Below are 19,202 nucleotides of genomic sequence, written 5' to 3' on the forward strand. Positions count from 1 at the left end.
ACTCTGTTAAGTACACTACAGTACTCACTCTGTTTAGTGCACTACAGTACTCACTCTGTTTAGTACACTACAGTACTCACTCTGTTAAGTACACTACAGTACTCACTCTTTTTAGTACACTACAGTACTCACTCTGTTTACTACACTACAGTACTCACTCGGTTTAGTACACTACAGTACTCACTCTGTTTAGTACACTACAGTACTCACTCTGTTTAGTACACTACAGTACTCACTCTGTTTACTACACTACAGTACTCACTCTGTTAAAACACTACAGTACTCACTCTGTTTAGTACACTACAGTACTCACTCTGTTTAGTACACTACAGTACTCACTCTGTTAAGTACACTACAGTACTCACTCTGTTTAGTACACTACAATACTCACTCAGTTTAGTACACTACAGTACTCACTCTGTTTAGTGCACTACAGTACTCACTCTGTTTAGTACACTACAGTACTCACTCTGTTTAGTACACTACAGTACTCACTCTGTTAAAACACTACAGTACTCACCCGGTTTAGTACACTACAGTACTCACTCTGTTATGTACACTACAATACTCACTCTGTTTAGTACACTACAGTACTCACTCTGTTATGTACACTACAGTACTCACTCTGTTTAGTACACTACAGTACTCACTCTGTTTAGTACACTACATTACTCACTCTGTTTAGTACACTACAGTACTCACTCTGGTATGTACACTACAGTACTCACTATGTTTAGTACACTACAGTACTCACTCTGTTATGTACACTACAGTACTCACTCTGTTTAGTACACTACAGTACTCACTCTGTTATGTACACTACAGTACTCACTCTGTTATGTACACTACAGTACTCACTGTTTAGTACACTACAGTACTCACTCTGTTATGTACACTACAGTACTCACTCTGTTATGTACACTACAGTACTCACTCTGTTATGTACACTACAGTACTCACTCTGTTATGTACACTACAGTACTCACTCTGTTTAGTACACTACAGTACTCACTCTGTTATGTACACTACAGTACTCACTCTGTTTAGTACACTACAGTACTCACTCTGTTTAGTACACTACAGTACTCACTCTGTTTACTACACTACAGTACTCACTCTGTTATGTACACTACAGTACTCACTCTGTTTAGTACACTACAGTACTCACTCTGTTATGTACACTACAGTACTCACTCTGTTTAGTACACTACAGTACTCACTCTGTTATGTACACTACAATACTCACTCTGTTTAGTACACTACAGTACTCACTCTGTTTAGTACACTACAGTACTCACTCTGTTTACTACACTACAGTACTCACTCTGTTATGTACACTACAGTACTCACTCTGTTTAGTACACTACAGTACTCACTCTGTTTACTACACTACAGTACTCACTCTGTTATGTACACTACAGTACTCACTCTGTTTAGTACACTACAGTACTCACTCTGTTATGTACACTACAGTACTCACTCTGTTTAGTACACTACAGTACCCACTCTGTTATGTACACTACAGTACTCACTCTGTTTAGTACACTACAGTACTCACTCTATTATGTACACTACAGTACTCACTCTGTTATGTACACTACAGTACTCACTCTGTTTACTACATTACAGTACTCACTCTGTTATGTACACTACAGTACTCACTCTGTTTAGTACACTACAATACTCACTCTGTTTAGAACACTACAGTACTCACTCTGTTATGTAAACTACAGTACTCACTCTGTTTACTACACTACAGTACTCACTCTGTTTAGTACACTACAGTACTCACTCTCTTTACTACACTACAGTACTCACTCTGTTATGTACACTACAGTACTCACTCTGTTTAGTACACTACAGTACTCACTCTGTTATATACACTACAGTACCCACTCTGTTATGTACACTACAGTACTCACTCTGTTTACTACATTACAGTACTCACTCTGTTTACTACACTACAGTACTCACTCTGTTATGTACACTACAGTACTCACTCTGTTTAGTACACTACAGTACTCACTCTGTTTCGTACACTACAGTACTCACTCGGTTTACTACACTACAGTACTCACTCTGTTTAGTACACTACAGTACTCACTCTGTTTACTACACTACAGTACTCACTCTGTTTAGTTCACTACAGTAATCTCTCTGTTTAGTACACTACAGTACTCACTCTGTTATGTACACTACAGTACTCACTCTGTTTAGTACACTACAGTACTCACTCTGTTATGTACACTACAGTACTCACTCTGTTTAGTACACTACAGTACTCACTCTGTTATGTACACTACAGTACTCACTCTGTTATGTACACTACAGTACTCACTGTTTAGTACACTACAGTACTCACTCTGTTTACTACACTACAGTACTCACTCTGTTAAGCACATGGCCTCACAAGTGAATCCTTAAACAGATGGGTGGGGCTAAAGCTTCAAAGGGTGTAAACGAGACCAAAACATTCAAGGGCCATTTTCTCAAAAGTAGGGTTAGAAGTTTATCAACTTTCAAAGCAGAATTTAACTACTATAGTTGACTACTACTGACCAAGGCCCATAGGGTATATAGTCACTACTACTGACCAAGGCCCATAGGGTATATAGACACTACTACTGACCAAGGCCCATAGGGTATATAGTCACTACTACTGACCAATGCCCATAGAGTATATAGTCACTACTACTGACCAAGGCCCATAGGGTATATAGTCACTACTACTGACCAAGGCCCATAGGGTATATAGTCACTACTACTGACCAAGGCCCATAGGGTATATAGTCACTACTACTGACCAAGGCCCATAGGGTATATAGTCACTACTACTCACCAAGGCCCATAGGGTATATAGTCACTACTACTGAGCAAGGCCCATAGGGTATATAGTCACTACTACTGAGCAAGGCCCATAGGGTATATAGTCACTACTACTCACCAAGGCCCATAGGGTATATAGTCACTACTACTGAGCAAGGCCCATAGGGTATATAGTCACTACTACTGACCAAGGCCCATAGGGTATATAGTCACTACTACTGACCAAGGCCCATAGGGTATATAGTCACTACTACTGACCAAGGCCCATAGGGTATATAGTCACTACTACTGACCAAGGCCCATAGGGTATATAGTCACTACTACTCACCAAGGCCCATAGGGTATATAGTCACTACCACTGAGCAAGGCCCATAGGGTATATAGTCACTACTACTGAGCAAGGCCCATAGGGTATATAGTCACTACTACTCACCAAGGCCCATAGGGTATATAGTCACTACTACTGACCAAGGCCCATAGGGTATATAGTCACTACTACTGACCAAGGCCCATAGGGTATATAGTCACTACTACTGACCAAGGCCCATAGGGTATATAGTCACTACTACTGACCAAGGCCCATAGGGTATATAGTCACTACTACTGACCAAGGCCCATAGGGTATATAGTCACTACTACTGACCAAGGCCCATAGGGTATATAGTCACTACTACTGACCAAGGCCCATAGGGTATATAGTCACTACTACTGACCAAGGCCCATAGAGTATATAGTCACTACTACTGACCAAGGCCCATAGGGTATATAGTCACTACTACTGACCAAGGCCCGTAGGGTATATAGTCACTTCTACTGACCAAGGCCCATAGGGTATATAGTCACTACTACTGACCAAGGCCCATAGAGTATATAGTCACTACTACTGACCAAGGCCCATAGGGTATATAGTCACTACTACTGACCAAGGCCCATAGGGTATATAGTCACTACTACTGACCAAGGCCCATAGGGTATATAGTCACTACTACTGACCAAGGCCCATAGGGTATATAGTCACTACTACTGACCAAGGCCCATAGGGTATATAGTCACTACTACTGACCAAGGCCCATAGGGTATATAGTCACTACTACTGAGCAAGGCCCATAGGGTATATAGTCACTACTACTGACCAAGGCCCATAGGGTATATAGTCACTACTACTGACCAAGGCCCATAGGGTATATAGTCACTACTACTGAGCAAGGCCCATAGGGTATATAGTCACTACTACTGACCAAGGCCCATAGGGTATATAGTCACTACTACTGACCAAGGCCCATAGGGTATATAGTCACTACTACTGACCAAGGCCCATAGGGTATATAGTCACTACTACTGACCAAGGCCCATAGGGTATATAGTCACTACTACTGAGCAAGGCCCATAGGGTATATAGTCACTACTACTGACCAAGGCCCATAGGGTATATAGTCACTACTACTGACCAAGGCCCATAGGGTATATAGTCACTACTACTGACCAAGGCCCATAGGGTATATAGTCACTACTACTGACCAAGGCCCATAGGGTATATAGTCACTACTACTGACCAAGGCCCATAGGGTATATAGTCACTACTACTGACCAAGGCCCATAGGGTATATAGTCACTACTACTGACCAAGGCCCATAGGGTATATAGTCACTACTACTGACCAAGGCCCATAGGGTATATAGTCACTACTACTGACCAAGGCCCATAGGGTATATAGTCACTACTACTGACCAAGGCCCATAGGGTATATAGTCACTACTACTGACTACAAGGCCCATAGGGTATATAGTCACTACTACTGACCAAGGCCCATAGGGTATATAGTCACTACTACTGAGCAAGGCCCATAGGGTATATAGTCACTACTATTGACCAAGGCCCATAGGGTATATAGTCACTACTACTGACCAAGGCCCATAGGGTATATAGTCACTACTACTGAGCAAGGCCCATAGGGTATATAGTCACTACTATTGACCAAGGCCCATAGGGTATATAGTCACTACTACTGACCAAGGCCCATAGGGTATATAGTCACTACTACTGACCAAGGCCCATAGGGTATATAGTCACTACTACTGACCAAGGCCCATAGGGTATATAGTCACTACTACTGACCAAGGCCCATAGGGTATATAGTCACTACTACTGACCAAGGCCCATAGGGTATATAGTCACTACTACTGACCAAGGCCCATAGGGTATATAGTCACTACTACTGACCAAGGCCCATAGGGTATATAGTCACTACTACTGACCAAGGCCCATAGGGTATATAGTCACTACTACTGACCAAGGCCCATAGGGTATATAGTCACTACTACTGACACAAGGCCCATAGGGTATATAGTCACTACTACCCATAGGGGTATATAGTCACTGACCAAGGCCCATAGGGTATATAGTCACTACTACTGAGCAAGGCCCATAGGGTATATAGTCACTACTACTGAGCAAGGCCCATAGGGTATATAGTCACTACTACTGAGCAAGGCCCATAGGGTATATAGTCACCACTACTGAGCAAGGCCCATAGGGTATATAGTCACTACTACTGACCAAGGCCCATAGGGTATATAGTCACTACTACTGAGCAAGGCCCATAGGGTATATAGTCACTACTACTGAGCAAGGCCCATAGGGTATATAGTCACTACTACTGAGCAAGGCCCATAGGGTATATAGTCACTACTACTGACCAAGGCCCATAGGGTATATAGTCACTACTACTGACCAAGGCCCATAGGGTATATAGTCACTACTACTGACCAAGGCCCATAGGGTATATAGTCACTACTACTGACCAAGGCCCATAGGGTATATAGTCACTACTACTGACCAAGGCCCATAGGGTATATAGTCACTACTACTGATAGGGTATATAGTCAAGGCCCATAGGGTATATAGTCACTACTACTGACCAAGGCCCATAGGGTATATAGTCACTACTACTGACCAAGGCCCATAGGGTATATAGTCACTACTACTGACCAAGGCCCATAGGGTATATAGTCACTACTACTGACCAAGGCCCATAGGGTATATAGTCACTACTACTGAGCAAGGCCCATAGGGTATATAGTCACTACTACTGAGCAAGGCCCATAGGGTATATAGTCACTACTACTGAGCAAGGCCCATAGGGTATATAGTCACTACTACTGACCAAGGCCCATAGGGTATATAGTCACTACTACTGACCAAGGCCCATAGGGTATATAGTCACTACTACTGACCAAGGCCCATAGGGTATATAGTCACTACTACTGACCAAGGCCCATAGGGTATATAGTCACTACTACTGACCAAGGCCCATAGGGTATATAGTCACTACTACTGAGCAAGGCCCATAGGGTATATAGTCACTACTACTGAGCAAGGCCCATAGGGTATATAGTCACTACTACTGACCAAGGCCCATAGGGTATAGGGTATATAGTCACTACTACTGACCAAGGCCCATAGGGTATATAGTCACTACTACTGACCAAGGCCCATAGGGTATATAGTCACTACTACTGACCAAGGCCCATAGGGTATATAGTCACTACTACTGACCAAGGCCCATAGGGTATATAGTCACTACTACTGAGCAAGGCCCATAGGGTATATAGTCACTACTACTGACCAAGGCCCATAGGGTATATAGTCACTACTACTGACCAAGGCCCATAGGGTATATAGTCACTACTACTGACCAAGGCCCATAGGGTATATAGTCACTACTACTGACCAAGGCCCATAGGGTATATAGTCACTACTACTGACCAAGGCCCATAGGGTATATAGTCACTACTACTGAGCAAGGCCCATAGGGTATATAGTCACTACTACTGAGCAAGGCCCATAGGGTATATAGTCACTACTACTGACCAAGGCCCATAGGGTATATAGTCACTACTACTGACCAAGGCCCATAGGGTATATAGTCACTACTACTGACCAAGGCCCATAGGGTATATAGTCACTACTACTGACCAAGGCCCATAGGGTATATAGTCACTACTACTGAGCAAGGCCCATAGGGTATATAGTCACTACTACTGAGCAAGTCCCATAGGGTATATAGTCACTACTACTGACCAAGGCCCATAGGGTATATAGTCACTACTACTGACCAAGGCCCGTAGGGTATATAGTCACTTCTACAGATCAAGGCCCATAGGGTATATAGTCACTACTACTGACCAAGGCCCATAGGGTATATAGTCACTACTACTGACCAAGGCCCATAGGGTATATAGTCACTACTACTGACCAAGGCCCATAGGGTATATAGTCACTACTACTGACCAAGGCCCATAGGGTATATAGTCACTACTACTGACCAAGGCCCATAGGGTATATAGTCACTACTACTGACCAAGGCCCATAGGGTATATAGTCACTACTACTGACCAAGGCCCATAGGGTATATAGTCACTACTACTGACCAAGGCCCATAGGGTATATAGTCACTACTACTGAGCAAGGCCCATAGGGTATATAGTCACTACTACTGACCAAGGCCCATAGGGTATATAGGCACTACTACTGACCAAGGCCCGTAGGGTATATAGTCACTACTACTGACCAAGGCCCATAGGGTATATAGTCACTACTACTGAGCAAGGCCCATAGGGTATATAGTCACTACTACTGACCAAGGCCCATAGGGTATATAGTCACTACTACTGACCAAGGCCCATAGGGTATATAGTCACTACTACTGACCAAGGCCCATAGGGTATATAGTCACTACTACTGACCAAGGCCCATAGGGTATATAGTGCTATTTGGAAAGTAACCTAAGACAAATATATGTCCAAAACAGATTTTTGAAATGAATAATCGTATTGGGTATATATATTTTTTTTTTGGAGGGGGGTAACCATGTTCTCCCGATCCACTGTGTGACGAGCATTCTAACACAAACACAAGTCATTCTAGGCTCAAGGAGAGTACAGGCTCAAGGAGAGTACAGGCTCAAGGACAGTACAGGCTCAAGGAGAGTACAGGCTCAAGGACAGTACAGGCTCAAGGACAGTACAGGCTCAAGGAGAGTACAGGCTCAAGGACATGACAGGCTCAAGGACAGTACAGGCTCAAGGAGAGTACAGGCTCAAGGAGAGTACAGGCTCAAGGAGAGTACAGGCTCAAGGACAGTACAGGCTCAAGGAGAGTACAGGCTCAAGGACAGTACAGGCTCAAGGACAGTACAGGCTCAAGGACAGTACAGGCTCAAGGACATGACAGGCTCAAGGACATGACAGGCTCAAGGACAGTACATGCTCAAGGACATGACAGGCTCAAGGACAGTACAGGCTCAAGGACTCTGACACAGCAGTCAAACACTTAGGTGGTTATAGAAGTAACCGTGTGGATTCTAGACAGAGTTCCACAGTAGGGATAGACTTGTGTTGTTGTTGAGGTTTAAGAATGCTTGTTATAGACACTTACATACATACACACACACCAAAAACACACACACACAGACCAAAACACACACACACCAAAACACACCCATGCACGCATACACACAGGTACCTGCTGTGGAGCAGTGTAGTTGGCTGGGTTGGACACAGAGTTGTTACTGGAGTACAGACCAGATGATGACGTGAAACTGGACCCTGGGGAGAGAAGGAGAGGGAGAGAGACAGACAGAGACAAAGAGAGTTACAGAGAGAGAGAGACAGAGAGAGACAGAGAGAGACAGAGAGAGACAGAGAGAGACATAGAGACATAGAGTGAGACAGAGAGAGACAGAGAGAGATACAGAGAGAGATACAGAGAGAGAGAGAGAGAGAGAGAGAGAGAGAGAGACAGAGAGAGAGAGACAGAGAGAGAGAGACAGAGAGAGAGAGAGAGAGAGAGAGAGAGAGAGAGAGAGAGAGAGAGAGAGAGAGAGAGAGAGAGAGACAGAGAGACAGAGAGAGAGAGAGAGAGACAGAGAGAGAGAGAGAGAGAGAGAGAGAGAGAGAGACAGAGATAAATTAATCTCGTGTCAAATCATTTTCCCGACATAACAGGTATTGAGATATATCTATTTTTGATTCATATAACCTTTATGTAGGGAATACCACTGGAGTCCAGGGTCTCTTTTTCAATGATACTCTGTGTTACTACAAACACCTATCCAAACAGCTTAAACAGACACAATTACATACAGAGTTCACTCCACAATGAACAGGGCCTGTATTTTAGTCTTACCTAATGAAGGCAGGAATTCCCACTTAAGTAATGCTAGTATGGTATCTGTCACCTGATTGGTCAGGTTTCCACTGTCACATTCTAACTGACCTGGCATCTGATATGGTGAGTAGGCTGTCTGTCCAGGCTGTGGCGTGTAGTTGAGGCTGGTCTGTAGGGGGGTTTGGGAGAGACCCCCCTCTGTCTTCATACCTGGTAGCATCACACCCAGGTCTGGAGAGAGGGGGATGGAGGGGGAGAGAGGGGAGAGAGAGAGAAAGAGAGAGAGAGGAGAGAGGGAAGGAGCGAGAGAGGGGGAGGGGGAGAGAGAGGAGGGGGGAGGGAGAGAGATAGAGAGAGAGATAGAGAGAGAGAGAGAGAGAGAAAGAGGGAGGGAGTAGAGAGAGAGGGAGGAGAGAGAGAGAGAGAGAGAGAGAGAGAGAGAGAGAGAGAGAGAGAGAGAGAGAGAGAGAGAGAGAGAGAGAGAGAGAGAGAGAGAGAGAGAGAGAGAGAGAGAGAGAGAGAGAGAGAGAGAGAGAGAGAGAGAGAGAGAGAGAGAGAAAGAGGGAGGGAGGGTAGAGAGGACAACACGTCTGAGTACGTACGTGTCAGTCTGAGAGAGGACAACATGTCTGAGTACATGTGTGTCAGTCTGTAAGCGTGTGAGTGTACCGTAGGTAGACAGTCCGTAGGCCTGGCCAGTCTGGGAGTATGCGGTGTAGACGGTCGACGGCTGCATGCTAGTGAACTGGGATTGGCCGGCGTACGCTGGCATGGGCGGGGCTGCTGGTGTGGACAGGATGTGGGGGTACGGCCTGAGGAGAGGAGAGGAGAGGAGAGGAGAGGAGAGGAGAGGAGAGGAGAGGAGAGGAGGAGTTTAATAGTAAAATTATATAGTAATAGTTTATTTAATAGTGATATAGTAATATGATTCAGTAATAGTATATAGTATAGTAATATAGTGATAGTGTATAGTATAGTAATATAATACAGCAATAGTATATAGTAAAGTTATATAGTAATATAATATAGTAATAGTGTAAAGTATAGTTATATAATAATATCATATAGTAATAGTATATAATATAGTAATAGTATATCGTATAGTTATATAGTAATATAATATAGTAATAGTATATAGTATAGTTACATAATAATATCATATAGTAATAGTATATAGTATAGTTATATAGTAATATAATATAGTAATATAATATAGTAATAGTATATAGTATAGTTATAAAGTAATATAATATAGTAATATGATATAGTATAGTTATGAAGTAATATAATATAGTAATAGTATATAGTATAGTTATAAAGTAATATAATATAGTAATATGATATAGTATAGTTATGAAGTAATATAATATAGTAATAGTGTAAAGTATAGTTATATAGTAATATAATATAGTAATAGTATATAGTATAGTTATATAGTAATATATTATAGTAATATTATATAGTTCAGTAAGATAGCAATATAATAGAGTAATATATAGTAATATAGTTATATAGTATTATAATATAGTTATACAGTAATACAGTAATATAATATAGTAATATAATATAGTAATAGTGTATAGTATAGTTATATAGTAATATAATATAGTAATAGTATATAGTATAGTTATATAGTAATATAATATATAGTATATAGTATACATTACAGGACTTACTTGGAGGGGTAGATGGGTGGAGAGTACTGGTCTGTAGTTATATAGTAATATAATATAGTAATAGTGTATAGTATAGTTATATAGTAATATAATATAGTAATAGTATATAGTATAGTTATATAGTAATATAATATAGTAATATAATATAGTAATAGTATATAGTATAGTTATATAGTAATATAATATAGTAATAGTATATAGTATAGTTATATAGTAATATAATATATTAATATAATATAGTAATAGTATATAGTATACATTACAGGACTTACTTGGAGGGGTAGATGGGTGGAGAGTACTGGTGTGCAGATGGAGGGCTGTATCCACTGCTGGTAATGACTGACAACAATAAACAACAACAAACAACAAATCCGGTAAACAACTGGTAAACAACTGGTAAACAACTGGTAAACAACAACCAATACAGACACTGTGTCTGATCATATTCCTGTTTTGTCATATGGTTCTAGTTTGTTGTCATAGAGACGTCACAGGTCAACGCTGACCCCTCTGTCTCTAAACCCTCTCTACATGGGGTTGCTCTGTGTGTGTGTGTGTTTGCATGCTGTGTGTTGTGTTTGTGTGTTGTGTGTGTTTGCATGATGTGTGTGTGTTACCTGATCCTGCGTAGCTGTCCAGTGTTGTGTCTCCTGTAGTCCTGGCTGTCTCACTGATGTTATTAGGTTCTGTTTTAACTGGAGAGGAGAGGAGAGGAGAGGAGAGGAGAGGAGAGGGGAGAGGAGAGGAGAGGAGAGGAGAGGAGAGGAGAGGGAGAGGAGAGAGAGAGAGAGAGAGAGAGAGAGAGAGAGAGAGAGAGAGAGGGAGAGGAGGGAGAGAGGAGAGGAGAGGAGAGAGGTGAGGAGAAAGAGAGAGGAGAGGAGAGAGAAAAGAGGAGAGAGAGGAGAGAGAGAGAAGAGGAGAGAGAGGAGAGAGGAGAGAGAGAGAAGAGGAGAGAGAGGAGAGAGGTGAGGGGAGAGAGAGAGGAGAGGAGAGGAGAGAGAAAAGAGGAGGGAGAGGAGAGAGTGAGAAGAGGAGAGAGAGGAGAGAGCGACGAGGAGATAGAAGACGACAGAGAAGAGAGGAGAAAGGAGAAGATAGGAGAGAGAGAAGAGGAGAAAGAGTGAGGAGAGAGAGGATAGAGAAGAGAAGAGCGAGGAGAGGAAGGAGAGGAGAGAGGAGATGAGAGGAGAGGCGAAAAGAGAGAGAGAGAGATAGAGAGAGGAAGGAGAGGAGAGAGAGAGAGGAGAGGAAAGGGGAGACGAGAGAGAGGAGAGAGTGAGAAGAGGAGAGAGAGGAGAGAGCGACAAAGAGATAGAAGAGGACAGAGGGGAGAGGAGAAAGGAGAAGAGAGGAGAGAGAGAAGAGGAGAAAGAGAAGAGCGAGGAGAGGAAGGAGAGGAGAGGGAGATGAGAGGAGAGAGAGGATAGAGAAGAGGAGAGGAGAGAGAGAGAGGAGAGGAAAGGGGAGACGAGAGAGAGGAGGAAGGAGAGAGGAGAGAGGAGATAAGAGGAGAGGCGAAAAGAGAGAGAGAGAGATAGAGAGAGAGAGGAAGGAGAGGAGAGCGAGAGGAGAGGAAAGGGGAGAGGAGAGAGAGGAGAGGAGAGGAGAGAAGAAAGGAAAGAGAGAAAGAAGAGAGGAGAGAGAGAGGATAGAAGAGAGGAATGGAAGAGAGGAGAGGAGAAAGGCGAAAGGAAGGAGAGGAGGAGAGAGGGAGGGAGGGAGGAGAGGCGATAGGGAGGACAGGAGAAGAGAGGAAGGATAGGGAGAGGGAAGAGAGGAGATAAGGAAGAGGGGGGGAGAGGAGAAGGAGAGACTAGATATGAGGTCATGTGCAGAATAATTCAAACAGCACAGCACACATCTACTGTGGAAGATCTCTAGACTGGGGTATTGTAGCTAGCTACCGTGGAAGTTCTCTAGACTGGGGTATTGTAGCTAGCTACCGTGGAAGTTCTCTAGACTGGGGTATTGTAGCTAGCTACCGTGGAAGTTCTCTAGACTGGGGTATTGAAGCTAGCTACCGTGGAAGTTCTCTAGACTGGGTTATTGTAGCTAGCTACCGTGGAAGTTCTCTAGACTGGGGTGTTGTAGCTACCGTGGAAGTTCTCTAGACTGGGGTATTGTAGCTAGCTACCGTGGAAGATCGCTAGACCGGGGTGTTGTAGCTAGCTACCGTGGAAGTTCTCTAGACTGGGGTATTGTAGCTAGCTGCCGTGGAAGATCGCTAGACTGGGGTATTGTAGCTAGCTACCGTGGAAGATCGCTAGACCGGGGTGTTGTAGCTAGCTACCGTGGAAGTTCTCTAGACTGGGGTATTGTAGCTAGCTGCCGTGGAAGATCGCTAGACTGGGGTGTTGTAGCTAGCTACCGTGGAAGTTCTCTAGACTGGGGTGTTGTAGCTACTGTGGAAGATCTCTAGACTGGGGTATTGTAGCTAGCTGCCGTGGAAGATCGCTAGACTGGGGTATTGTAGCGAGCTGCCGTGGAAGATCGCTAGACTGGGGTATTGTAGCGAGCTGCCGTGGAAGATCGCTAGACTGGGGTATTGTAGCTAGCTGCCGTGGAAGATCGCTAGACTGGGGTATTGTAGCGAGCTGCCGTGGAAGTTCTCTAGACTGGGGTATTGTAGCGAGCCACCGTGGAAGATAGCTAGACTGGGGTATTGTAGCGAGCTACCGTGGAAGATCGCTAGACTGGGGTATTGTAGTGAGCTACCGTGGAAGTTTTCTAGACTGGGGTATTGTAGCTAGCTGCCGTGGAAGATCGCTAGACCGGGGTATTGTAGCTAGCTACCGTGGAAGATCGCTAGACTGGGGTGTTGTAGCTAGCTGCCGTGGAAGATCGCTAGACTGGGGTATTGTAGCTAGCTGCCGTGGAAGATCGCTAGACTGGGGTGTTGTAGCTAGCTGCTGTGGAAGATCGCTAGACTGGGGTATTGTAGCTAGCTGCCGTGGAAGATCGCTAGACCGGGGTATTGTAGCTAGCTACCGTGGAAGATCGCTAGACTGGGGTGTTGTAGCTAGCTGCTGTGGAAGATCGCTAGACTGGGGTATTGTAGCTAGCTGCCGTGGAAGATCGCTAGACTGGGGTATTGTAGCTAGCTACCGTGGAAGCCTGTATTAGAATTCCACATGTCTTTTCTCTCTCAAACACACATCTAGGCCATGTTCAGTTGCCAAACGTTGCAGATAGAAATGCCATGAACAGAGCCAACATGATTCCTTGGTTTTCATGTCGGAGAGGCATGTTTGTTCTATTTTCTATATTTCTATCTGAACATTCCAAAATGTTGTGTGCTTCTGAAGATGCCTCTCTACTCACCCCCCCCCCCACTCCACCCCACACAACCCCATTTCACACACCCCCATCCTACACACCCCCACTTCACACAACCCCACCACACACCCACACCCCACACAACCCCACCCCACACACCCCCACCCCACCCCACCCCACACAACCCCATTTCACACACCCCCATCCCACACACCCCCACTTCACACAACCACACTTCACACAACCACACCCCACACACCCCACCCCACACAACCCCACCCCACACAACCGCACCCCACACAACCCCACCCCACGCAACCTCACCACACACCACCCCACTCCACACCCCCACTTCACACACCCCCACCTCACACAACCCAACCCACACACCCCCACTTCACACACCCCACCCCACACAACCCAACCCACTCACCCCACTTCACACACCCCCACCCCACCCCACACACATTTAAAACGCACATCACGCCACACCACTCCAGAGCAGGCCGCTCAGACACACACATGCTCAGTCAATACCATAGTCCTTTCCACTGTGGCCAGGGGGCGGGCTACTGCAGCCCAGCAGCCAATCAGCCGTGTTTAGAATAGTCATGGTCTCTCCTGAATGGGTGGAGGATCAGAGAGGGGGCGGGGTTACAACTCACAGAAAACCAATCTGCTCTCTTACCTCAACAAGCCAAATCAGAACACTGCTGTTGTTCATTTGGGTTCCGAATGATTCATGAAGGTTCAGAATGGTTCATTTGGGTTCAGAATGGTTCATTTGGGTTCCAAATGATTCATGAAGGTTCAGAATGGTTCATTTGGGTTCCGAATTATTCATGAAGGTTCAGAATGGTTCATTTGGGTTCCGAATGATTCATGAAGGTTCAGAATGGTTCATTTGGGTTCCGAATGATTCATGAAGGTTCAGAATGGTTCATTTGGGTTCAGAATGGTTTACAAAATGTCACTCGGTATTCAAAGTAGTTATTTTCAGTCACAACTGGAGTAGCCAGAAGATTGTTACATGTCGTAAACACAGTTGCTGCCAAATATATTGACACCCTTGCGGTTTTCTTAAATAGTTCCCTATTTCTTCTAAAAATAAGTTTAAATTTAAGAAAATATTTTAGTCACACACCTTGTTATTGGATTTTCATACATTGCAGAACCAATTTTTTTTTGTTGGCAACTTTAAAAGTTTATAATTTTAATTTAGAACATAAAGACACATGGAATGGGCAACGTTATTGGCATCCCAGAGCCAGTACAGAGGTACAGAGTCCTTGGCCAAGGTAACTGCAGACAAACCCTCCTTGTCGTCATCAATGAGCTTCACCTTTCTACTGGCAATGTGGCAGCAAACTGCTCCAAGTCTTGAATGTTTGAGAGGTGTCCTCCACCAACTGTGATGTTTTCAGATCTGCCCATAAGTTATGGATGTGATTCAGATCTGGACTCTTTGCTGTTGTCAATGTGGACCATGCAGTTGGATTGTAACAGTGAGGAGGCGAACAGCAAATCTTGACTTTTACTTGCAGGACAAAATAAGACTCGCGTACCGATATATTTACAACATAAGACTCGCGTACCGATATATTTACAACATAAGACTCGCGTACCGATATATTTACAACATAAGACTCGCGTACCGATATATTTACAACATAAGACTCGCGTATATATTTACAACATAAGACTCGCGTACCGATATATTTACAACATAAGACTCGCGTACCGATATATTTACAACATAAGACTCGCGTACCGATATATTTACAACATAAGACTCGCGTACCGATATATTTACAACATAAGACTCGCGTACCGATATATTTACAACATAAGACTCGCGTACCGGGATGTTTAAAGCTTGGGAAATCTTTTTGTATCAAAATCCGGCTTTAAACTTCTTCACAACAGTATCTCGGACCTGCCTGGTGTGTTCCTTGTTCTTCATGATGCTCTCTGCGCTTTTAACGGACCTCTGAGACTATCACAGTGCAGGTGCATTTATACGGAGGCTTGATTACACACAGGTGGATTGTATTTATTATCATTAGTCATTTAGGTCAACATTGGATCATTCAGAGATCCTCACTGAACTTCTGGAGAGAGTTTGCTGCACTGAAAGTAAAGGGGCTGAATAATTTTGTACCCCAATTTTTCAGTTTTTGATTTGTTAAAAAAGTTTGAAATATCCAATAAATGTTGTTCCACTTCATGATTGTGTCCCACTTGTCGTTGATTCTTCACAAAAAATACAGTTTTATATATTTATGTTTGAAGCCTGAAATGTGGCAAAAGGTCGCAAAGTTCAAGGGGGCCGAATACTTTCGCAAGGCACTGTAACAGAAAAAAACGCCTTCTTCTTCAAATCACAGAGGGGAAAAAAAACAAAACAAGGTCATGGTTTTTCACATTTCTGAAGATTCACCTGAACATTTCAATTGTTAAACGTGACCACCTTGAAGAGGTCATTTCTGATCGTCATATGACAAGACAGGTTGACATTTTACACGGAGCAACACAAAACCATAGGTTTCGGGGCCAAACCGAACTAAATGTTTCTCTTCTTTTACAGCAACAAACAACAGGACATCTAAACCCACATGATCAATATATAAATGTGTCCAATAAAACCATAAAACATTTCTGCTTATTTATGACGGTTTTAGACTATAGAGGACATCTGGCCACTCCAGAACAGTCCAGCATCTCTTCACATCTGGCCACTCCAGAACAGTCCAGCATCTCTTCACATCTGGCCACTCCAGAACAGTCCAGCATCTCTTCACATCTGGCCACTCCAGAACAGTCCAGCATCTCTTCACATCTGGCCACTCCAGAACAGTCCAGCATCTCTTCACAGCTGGCCACTCCAGAACAGTCCAGCATCTCTTCACATCTGGCCACTCCAGAACAGTCCAGCATCTCTTCACAGCTGGCCACTCCAGAACAGTCCAGTATCTCTTCACATCTGGCCACTCCAGAACAGTCCAGCATCTCTTCACATCTGGCCACCCAGAACAGTCCAGTATCTCTTCACATCTGGCCACTCCAGAACAGTCCAGCATCAGTCCAGTATCTCTTCACATCTGGCCACTCCAGCATCTCTTCACATCTGCCACTCCAGAACAGTCCAGCATCTCTTCACATCTGGCCACTCCAGAACAGTCCAGCATCTCTTCACATCTGGCCACTCCAGGACAGTCCAGCATCTCTTCACATCTGGCCACTCCAGAACAGTCCAGCATCTCTTCACATCTGGCCACCCAGAACAGTCCAGCATCTCTTCACATCTGGCCACTTCAGAACAGTCCAGCATCTCTTCACAGCTGGCCACTCCAGAACAGTCCAGCATCTCTTCACATCTGGCCACTTCAGAACAGTCCAGCATCTCTTCACAGCTGGCCACTCCAGAACAGTCCAGCATCTCTTCACATCTGGCCAGTTCAGAACAGTCCAGCATCTCTTCACAGCTGGCCACTCCAGAACAGTCCAGTATCTCTTCACATCTGGCCACTCCAGAACAGTCCAGCATCTCTTCACATCTGGCCACTCCAGAACAGTCCAGTATCTCTTCACATCTTGCCACTACAGAACAGTCCAGCATCAGTCCAGTATCTCTTCACATTTGGCCACTCCAGCATCTCTTTACATCTGGCCACTCCAGAACAGTCCAGCATCTCTTCACATCTGGCCACTTCAGAACAGTCCAGCATCTCTTCACAGCTGGCCACTCCAGAACAGTCCAGTATCTCTTCCCATCTGGCCACTCCAGAACAGTCCAGCATCTCTTCACATCTGGCCACTCCAGAACAGTCCAGCATCTCTTCACATCTGGCCACTCCAGAACAGTCCAGCAACAGTCCAGCATCTTCACAGCTGGCCACTCCAGAACAGTCCAGCATCTCTTCACATCTGGCCACTTCAGAACAGTCCAGCATCTCTTTACATCTGGCCACTCCAGAACAGTCCAGCATCTCTTCACATCTGGCCACTTCAGAACAGTCCAGCATCTCTTCACAGCTGGCCACTCCAGAACAGTCCAGTATCTCTTCCCATCTGGCCACTCCAGAACAGTCCAGCATCTCTTCACATCTGGCCACTCCAGAACAGTCCAGTATCTCTTCACATCTGGCCACTCCAGAACAGTCCAGTATCAGTCCAGTATCTCTTCACATCTGGCCACTCCAGAACAGTCCAGTATCTCTTCACATCTGGCCACTCCAGAACAGTCCAGCATCTCTTGACATCTGGCCACTCCAGAACAGTCCAGTATCTCTTCACATCTGGCCACTCCAGAACAGTCCAGTATCAGTCCAGTATCTCTTCACATCTGGCCACAGTCCAGCATCTCTTCACATCTGGCCACTCCAGAACAGTCCAGAACAGTCCAGCATCTCTTCACATCTGGCCACTCCAGAACAGTCCAGCATCAGTCCAGTATCTCTTCACATCTGGCCACTCCAGCATCTCTTCACATCTGGCCACTCCAGAACAGTCCAGCATCTCTTCACATCTGGCCACTCCAGAACAGTCCAGTATCTCTTCACATCTGGCCACTCCAGAACAGTCCAGCATCTCTTCACATCTGGCCACTCCAGAACAGTCCAGCATCTCTTCACATCTGGCCACTCCAGAACAGTCCAGCATCTCTTCACATCTGGCCACTCCAGAACAGTCCAGCATCTCTTCACATCTGGCCACTCCAGAACAGTCCAGCATCTCTTCACATCTGGCCACTCCAGAACAGTCCAGCATCTCTTCACATCTGGCCACTCCAGCATCTCTTCACATCTGGCCACTCCAGAACAGTCCAGCATCTCTTCACATCTGGCCACTCCAGAACAGTCCAGCATCTCTTAACATCTGGCCACTCCAGAACAGTCCAGCATCTCTTCACATCTGGCCACTCCAGAACAGTCCAGTATCTCTTCACATCTGGCCACTCCAGAACAGTCCAGTATCTCTTCACATCTGGCCACTCCAGAACAGTCCAGTATATCTTCACAGCTGGCCACTTCAGAACAGTCCAGTATCTCTTCACATCTGGCCACTTCAGAACAGTCCAGTATCTCTTCACATCTGGCCACTTCAGAACAGTCCAGTATCAGTCCAGTATCTCTTCACATCTGGACACTCCAGAACAGTCCAGTATCTCTTCACATCTGGCCACTCCAGAACAGTCCAGCATGTCTTGACATCTGGCCACTCCAGAACAGTCCAGTATCTCTTCACATCTGGCCA

At 44.7% G+C, this 19,202-nt stretch overlaps 1 protein-coding gene across 1 annotated transcript in view; it reads right to left on the reverse strand.

The window, feature by feature from the left end:
- eya4 (EYA transcriptional coactivator and phosphatase 4) overlaps positions 1-19,202 on the reverse strand; it is a 182,591-nt gene that overhangs the window by 46,835 nt on the left and 116,554 nt on the right. The window contains 6 exon segments of the mRNA XM_052524592.1: positions 8,350-8,432; positions 9,103-9,225; positions 9,664-9,806; positions 10,943-11,009; positions 11,288-11,365; positions 14,484-14,567. Of these exon segments, the coding sequence (XP_052380552.1) occupies positions 8,350-8,432; positions 9,103-9,225; positions 9,664-9,806; positions 10,943-11,009; positions 11,288-11,365; positions 14,484-14,567 (578 nt within the window).

This window comes from Oncorhynchus keta, chromosome 8 (assembly GCF_023373465.1).
Source record: "Oncorhynchus keta strain PuntledgeMale-10-30-2019 chromosome 8, Oket_V2, whole genome shotgun sequence".
In the NCBI taxonomy this organism is placed as follows: domain Eukaryota; kingdom Metazoa; phylum Chordata; class Actinopteri; order Salmoniformes; family Salmonidae; genus Oncorhynchus; species Oncorhynchus keta.